General features: G+C 39.9%; 1 protein-coding gene across 1 annotated transcript; it reads left to right on the forward strand.

Moving 5' to 3' along the window:
* Nucleotides 1-6349: 6349 nt before the first annotated feature.
* LOC142504869 (uncharacterized) lies at nucleotides 6350-7480 on the forward strand. Its single transcript, XM_075617716.1, has 2 exons — nucleotides 6350-6871; nucleotides 6977-7480. The coding sequence occupies exons 1-2, from the start codon at nucleotides 6350-6352 to the stop codon at nucleotides 7478-7480; spliced, it is 1026 nt and encodes a 341-aa protein (XP_075473831.1).
* Nucleotides 7481-7736: the final 256 nt, after the last annotated feature.

Raw genomic sequence — 7736 nt, forward strand, 5'->3', positions numbered from 1 at the left:
CTGTCCCCGAGTGTTGCTTGTACCGCGCTCGAGCGGTCACAATTTACCGCTCGGGCGCGGCATGTTCTGTCCCATGCCACTCGCTTCGCGCTCGGGCGGTCACAAACTACCGCTCGGGCGCGAAGTGTTCTGCCCAAACACAGACTTCATATACCCTGGCGCTCGGGCGGTCATTTTCTACCGCCCGGGCGCCACCTCTTCTGTAAAAATGTTTATGTTCATACTATTTTGGCGTCCGGCCTTTCTAATCAAGTTCTTACAACATCAATTCATATACAATATTCATTTTCTCAATTTCATTGTCATGATATACATCAAATACATAATCACATATCAAATTCATTAATTATCGATAATCATATAAGATTTACGATAATACGATACACAGTCCTTACAAAGATGCTCAAGGAAATTATCTAAAAAGGCCTTGGAATGTATTCAATTTAATGAAATATTAAGCTTAACAAATGTAACTGTTTGGTTGGAGATATAATGAAAGATCTATTTTTCTCAGAGAGAAGTGTTATATATTGTCTCTTGTATCTTAAACCCAAGAGGTACCAAGCCCCGGTTAGCTAAAAAGCCCAGGACACTCTTAAAAGCCTAGGGCACTATACACTGGCTCGGGGAACCACACCTGGACCATTCACAAGTCCCGGGACATGTTTCCCTCCCCAAGGCTCCGCACCTTGGTTCTTAAAAGCCCAGGGCACTACACCCTAGCTCGGGGAACCACACCTCGACCATTCACAAGTCCCGGGACATGTTCCCCGGCCTAAAGCTCAGCACCTTGGTTTTTAAAAGTCCAGGGCACTACACCCTGGCTCGGAGAACCATACCTCGACCATTCACAAGTCCCGGGACATGTTCCCCGGCCCAAGGCTCCGCATCTTGGTTTTTAAAAAAGCCTAGGGCACTACAACCTGGCTCGGGGAACAACACCTCGACCATTCACAAGTCCCTAGACATGTTCCCTGGCACAAGGCCCCGCACCTTGGTTCTTAAAAGCCCAGGACACTACACCCAGGCTCTGGGAATCACACCTCGACCATTCACAAGTCCCGGGACATGTTCCCCAGCCCAAGGCTCCGCACCTTGGTTTTTAAAAGCCCAGGGCACTATACCCTAGCTCGGGGAACTATACCTCGACCATTCACAAGTCCCGGGACATGTTTCCCGGCCCAAGGCCCTGCACCTTGGTTCTCAAAAGCCAAGGGCACTACACCCCTGCTCGGGGAATTGCACCTCGATCATTCTAAAAGCACGAGATATGCTCTCTTTGAGCACATGTTAAAATTTTTACATCTCGGCTGATTGATAAAGTATGAGTTTCTTTGTGTATTATCTGAACTTAAAACCCGGATATTTATTCGAAGATACCGACCAGTTCTCAACACTTAGATAAATTTATAAGTGTTTATAAAGTAATCATACTACCATGTTTTCTTGAAGACTTACCATGCTATTATAAAGAAACAATGGAAAGAAGGAGAAATTTTTCATTAAGCCCGAGGGCGTGAATTACAGGAAAACAATAAAAGAAAATACAATCCAAGTCTATATCTACGGGTTCGGACTCTGGCTGGTCTTCACAAGTTCCCTCCTTCTCCTCCTCACCATCCTTGGGAAGGAAAGCAATGGCCAGGCCGAAATCAGGAAAATTTTCCTTATCTGGAGGCAAGAGTCCAGCTTCCTCAAATTTTTCCCGGCATTTATCGAAGCCGGTCTTGAAAAGAGGATAAGCTTTATCTACCATGGCATTCTTGAATTCAGGAGTTTGGAGGAGGGAAGTCTGCCACTTGCCTTTATTGTACTCAGCCAGGGCCAAAGCACTCTCGGCCTTCTCTGCCTGGGACTGCTGATCTTCTATCTATTCGGATAGAGAGTGGTTTCTCAACTCCGAAACAGACAGAGCACCTCACAGGTTTTCCTCCTGAATGACAGCTTCTTTGAGATCTTCCCGGGCCTTGTCTAGTGCCATTTGAGCCAACTCCAAGGAAGCATTGAGGATGCATGTTTCCTCTTCATGAAGCCTTTTAGCCCGGGCAAGCTCTCCATGCAGTTGATCTTGATTTTTTTGGGCAGCCCGGGCTTGTTGGCTTTTCTTGGTAGCCACCGCCGCCACTTCCTCGAAAGCCGAAATCATCATTTGGGCAGCCTGTACAAAGCAAGTTAGTAAAAGAAAGAGGAAAGAAAGGAAAAAAGAATGAAGAAAAGACTCACAGATAAGAATCGGTTGGATCCCTCAAGAAATCGGGCACCAGGCCCAGAGTTCTTCAGAAAAGCCTCCTCATCAGGAGTGAGCATCTGCTTGAAACGCTGAATGCCTGTTGAAGTGGCCCCCTCCAGAAAAATATTGGCCCGAATAGGCCGATCAGTCAAAGGTGGCTCTCGGAGGGTCTCCTCTGTGGATTGTTACCGGGGAGGAGTGGCTGTTCGAGTTTCTTGGGAGGAGCTCTGGCCCCCCTCCTGGTTAGCCTCAGCCAAAGTCAGCTCCGGGCTTGTGACATCCTTTCGCTTCCTTTGGATAAGAGGGACATGATCTTCAGGATCTTCCCAGGAATCGCCCTGGATCGCCTCCTCTTGTTGAGACTCAACCTGAGTCAGCTCAGCTTGCCGGGCTGCCATCTCCTCGGCCTGTTTCCTCTCAATTCCAGCCTTCCGGGCTGTCATTTTCTTCTCTTTGGCCGCCTTTTCAGCTGCCCATTTCCTGGAAAATGCTTCATGCATTTTTGAGTTATCTGCACAAAAACAAGTAAGAAACTTTTGAAACAAAGAGCAGAGTATCAAGAATTACCTGGTTGAGCGCCCGAGACAACAACCTCATCAATCATCCTGTCCAATGGGTCCTCAGCCCGGGCACTCAACTCATACGCAGTCAAGTTTTCATCTGAAATAAGAACAGCGGAGGAAAATTTCTTGCCCTCCACCAAATCTTGGCTTCGGGTATAGAAGTACTCGAATTTATAAGCCCGTGGAAGGGCAGGTTGCTAAGGAAGGGAAGGAAAAAACCCGGTCAAACAGGGAAAAGGACCCGGGAGTTGAATGTAGAAAAAGCGTCCTTCCACCCCTTTTGGGAAGAAGGAATGTCATCAAGGAACCGAGAATTGAAGCGAGCAATCAAGGAGAATGCATTATCTCCGAGTCTGCAAGAAAAGTAATTGTGGAGAATGAGGGGGGTAATGATAAGATTATTCATTTTGAAGAGGACGTAGGCCGAGGCCATAATCCTAAAAGAGTTGGGGTGAAGTTGGTTAATGGGCACGTGATAAGGCCAAATCTTACAAAGATTTTAGGAATTTGATTTGATAATATTTGTCCTTATCTAGACTTTTTATCCCTAATTATATGCTTAATTGAATTAATAATTGTAGATTTAAATAAAAGAGGAAAAATGATTAAATTTGGAAATAAAATAAATTTACAAGACTTCAAAGAAAGAAAATACCAAAGGAAAAGAAATAAAATATTCTTATATTTCATTATCTTGATATTATTGAAGTTTTGATAAAGATTGAGTCTCATATTTGAAAATAAAATCTACAATCTTATTTACAAGGGTTAAGTTTGAGATGGGCTTAAAAAGAAATTGGAAAATTAGGCCCATGAAGAATTATAAAAAACAGCGTACGTGAGCAGAAGAGAGGAGGCGCACAAAAGAGAAAAAATCAGTGCGAAAGAGAGAGGCAGAAAAGCAAGGAGGAAGAGAGAGGCAGAAGCGTACAGAGACGTGAACAGTAAGAGAAAAGAAGATAGAGGCAGAGGAGAGAAGACGAAAGTGCCGAACAGAAGACAACACGAGGGAGGAAGAAGAGAAAAGAAACAGTGAGGAAGATAGAGGAAAAAGCTGGAGGAATTCCTCACACACGCCTAAATCACAGAGAATTCCTCCTATTTACTTCTTTCTTTTGTTTTCTTCTATGAAATTAAATATGTGTTCTCACTTTTGTTTTGAATTCATGGAGTAATTTTATTTAGACTAAGACCACGATAGGGCCAAACAATATTTTATTTGATATTTGTTTTATTTTCATTATATTATTTTTCTAGATTTTAATTATTGATTGATGTTAGTTTAATATTTATTGTTAATAGCCCGATCAACTATTTACATGTATGTTGATTAATCACGAATCGGAAGATGATTGATTAAATATAGCAACAAAGACATCATCAACACATGGTTAAACTGACTAGAAATAGTATTCAGTTTTAGTGTGCGGTTTTAGGTGAAAACTGAAATTCCACGAAGATTTAATGCATTTAGATCTAATTAAATTCAATTAGAAATAATTGGACTGTTAGATTTAAATAGGTTTCTTAACTCGAGGAATCGTTTAACAAATAAATTTGGGGATTTCACCGTGATTGTCAAGAATTAAATAATTAATTGAATTTTAACACGTGTCAACATAGTAGAGTTTGGTACCGTTGTGTGTCTTAGTTATTTATTTAAATTTGAATCCCTCTTTGATATTTGAATCCCTCATTTTTAATTACAATTATTTTATTCAAAGTTTAGATTAATAATCCACATATCATCTTTTTATTTATTTTGTCTAGCTTAAGTAAAGTGATATAAATTCTAGTAATTAAATATTAGTTTCTGTGGGATCGATACTTGGACTCATCATCCATTTATTATAACTTGACCTAGTCCGCTTGCTAGATTTATTCCCAACCGAAATCGTCGGTCAAGTTTTTAGCGCCGTTGCCGGGGACTAATTTATTTAATATTAGAATAAATTACTTATTTGAGACTAGACATTTTTTCGAATTTTTTTTCTATTTTATTTGATTTATGTTGGAACTTTTCAAGTTCTAAATCTTGATTTTGATGTTAACAAAACTTGTTATTGTGTTTCTAACATATTTACTCAAGTGTGAAGTTGCAAACACAAGAAGCAAGCTGAAACTGAATTCTACACAAACTGAATTTCTGGCAAGCTTAGGTGTTTTGAAGATATCTCTCAACTGGATGATCCAAATGACAATCCGCCAATTGAACTGATTAGAAAACTCAATTTGGAACAAGTTGTATTTCACGTTAGTTGGGTAAAATCGGATGTTATCATGGTCTAACTGATCGCTCAATTACCGAACTGATCACACAAAAACAGCAATCAGTTGTGTTTGAGCAGCTGCCGTATTTTGGTCATATCTCTCAGCTCGGTTATCGAAACGAAGCGATTAAGTATGCGTTGGAAAGATAAGACAAAGATATACAAATCATTCTCAGAAGTCAAAGTGTGAATCGAAGCTTACGATGCTGATAAATGACGATGAAGCTACTAGTTCTGCACAAACTGAAATCAGCTAAACTGATTTCAGCACATCAGCTGAAACTGAACCAACTGAACCAACTGAACCAGCTGCTGACCAGTTGAACTGAACGACCAGTTCAGTTGACCAGAGTTGACTAGAGTTGACTAGTCGGGAAAATGCCTAGCAAGACGAATTTGACCGTTGCAATTCCAGAAACAGTACAGAAACTTTCCAACGATCATATTCTTGTGTCTAACGTATATATCAGTGTTGGAGCCTATAAATACAACATATTGAAGATCAAACAAGAGCTTTTGAAGAGGATTCAAAGCATGGGCAGTTAGCATGAAGATATCAGCTAGTTGAGAGCACAAGCCCTTGTGTGAGGATACATTTGAGATATACACTGTAAATGATAAATTCCTCACACACAATCATTCACACAAATACAAGAGAGTTGAACTTCAAAGATTAGTTGAGTGAGTCTTGCACAAAGACGTAAAACTTGTGTATGTAGTCTTTGCATATGAGATATTAAACAATATGCTGATTGTGAGGTGCTGCCTACAATCTTGAGTGCTAGGAGTTCAATTTAGGCAGTGGAGTAAGTCCTAGCTGAATGGGTTTGTACAAGGTGTTGTATAAATCAAAGTCTTCTAGTGGATCCTTTCCAAGGGGAAGAAGGGGTGACGTAGGAGTGTTTGAAATCTCCGAACATCCATAAACAAATTCATGTCTATTTGTTTATTGCATTTACTTATCATTTTCATAGTTTTAAAGAAGCATTATCGAAGTATTTTATGTGTTCTTCAAATACCAAAATATTGCATACCAAGTGTTTGATAAAATGCTTCCACTAAAATATTTTCTACTCATTCAACTTGCATATATTTTAAATGGTTTACAAAATATTCAATTGGTTTCTACGAAGGATTATTTCGAGTATTTTCCGCTTGGTTTTTAACCAAACTCGATTTAATTCATCGGTGTTCAATATTTCAAGAACCGAGCTATTGTAGCTCAACGATGATCCCCTTAACCGATCCCAACAATTTATTTTTATTTTATTGTGAGGTCCTTCAAGATGGATCATCGGGGAGTGTTCACGAATTTTGCCCAACAATACTCAGAACCATTCTATGCTGCTTGGGGGAGATTCAATGATCTGGCAAACAACTTTCGGTTTCATGATTTTTCAAACTACACTCTTATTCAATTTTTCTATTTTGGTTTGGATGAGGCAACAAGAAGTTGGGTAAATTATGGGGCTTTGGCAACTGGTAGTCACTTATTTAATAGAGAATATAACAGTGCGATGCACTTGTTAAATGATATGGCAGATTTTGACTACCACTGGCATTGTGATCCTTCACTGCAGGGTTGGAGTCACCTATATCCCCCACAATTTTCTCCCGATTTTGTAAACCAACCATTTGAGCAACAAGAAGAGCGTAGTGCACATTTAGATGCAATCATAGCCCAGTGGAAGAAGATGGTCAACTCTTTGTGTTTCATCGATGAACAGATTGAGCTTCTAATGCAACCAGTGTTCGAAATTAACCAAGAGGACGAAGCGATTTTTGTCGATCAATTAATGACCAATCAGGTATGGGTGAATGATGACAACTCAAACAATAAAGGTTTGGAGAGTGATTCAAATCATGTAGAAATTTCATCTGAATCTGATCTTCCACAAGTATTTGAGCTGAAGGAAGAAGAATTCTTCGAGGAATCCATACGCAAAGATGAGGCAGAAGTGAAGTTGGAAGAATCCATATGCAAAGATGAGGCAGAAGTGGAGCTGGAGGAAGAAGAATTCTTCGAGGAATCCATACGCAAAGATGAGGCAGAAGTGAAGTTGGAGGAATTCCTATGCGAAAATGAGACAGAAGTGAAGTTGGAGGATGTAGAAGAACACAAGTCGAATGATTTGAACTCATATATGGTCTTAACATATATTCCACCAGCAGATTCTTTATTTCCATCAACGCAAACTCAAGAATATTACATCCTCTACGAGCTTTATCATGGATTAGATTGTTCTTCCCCTAATAATCAGTCTTTGTCGAGTGTTGTTGGAGCGACGAGCTTACAATATCAATATCATGCCAAGCTTGAGGGCACATATAATCAAGACCCATATGTAATATTGTATGATATTTACTATGGGCGGAAGCCGCTATTTGATGGATGCTTCTCCGTAGTCAAGCTATAGACAATGAATTTAGCGCTTGCTGAGAGGCAACCCAGTGATTTATTTTATTTCATGTCATTTCATTTTTATTTTTATTTTTTTCATTTTGTTAGTTTAATCCTCTGTGATTTTGGTGTGTGTAGGGAATATTGGAATGAAGTAAGATAACTTAGACTCTGGAAAAGCTAAACTGTTGAAATAAAAGATTTCCAGCACTGAGGAATTCTACCATCCCCATGTAGCACTCCATGGAATTTAAAGCAACACTGTCAGGGAA

The sequence above is a fragment of the Primulina tabacum genome, chromosome 1, assembly GCF_025594145.1.
Source record: "Primulina tabacum isolate GXHZ01 chromosome 1, ASM2559414v2, whole genome shotgun sequence".
NCBI classification, from domain to species: domain Eukaryota; kingdom Viridiplantae; phylum Streptophyta; class Magnoliopsida; order Lamiales; family Gesneriaceae; genus Primulina; species Primulina tabacum.

Bases quoted from the DNA above. Each gene is read 5' to 3' on its own strand.
- LOC142504869 (XM_075617716.1), top strand. From the start codon at position 6,350: ATGGATCATCGGGGAGTGTTCACGAATTTTGCCCAACAATACTCAGAA. The intron at 6,872-6,976 runs GTATGGGTGAAT...TTTGAGCTGAAG, and splicing joins ATCAATTAATGACCAATCAG to GAAGAAGAATTCTTCGAGGA.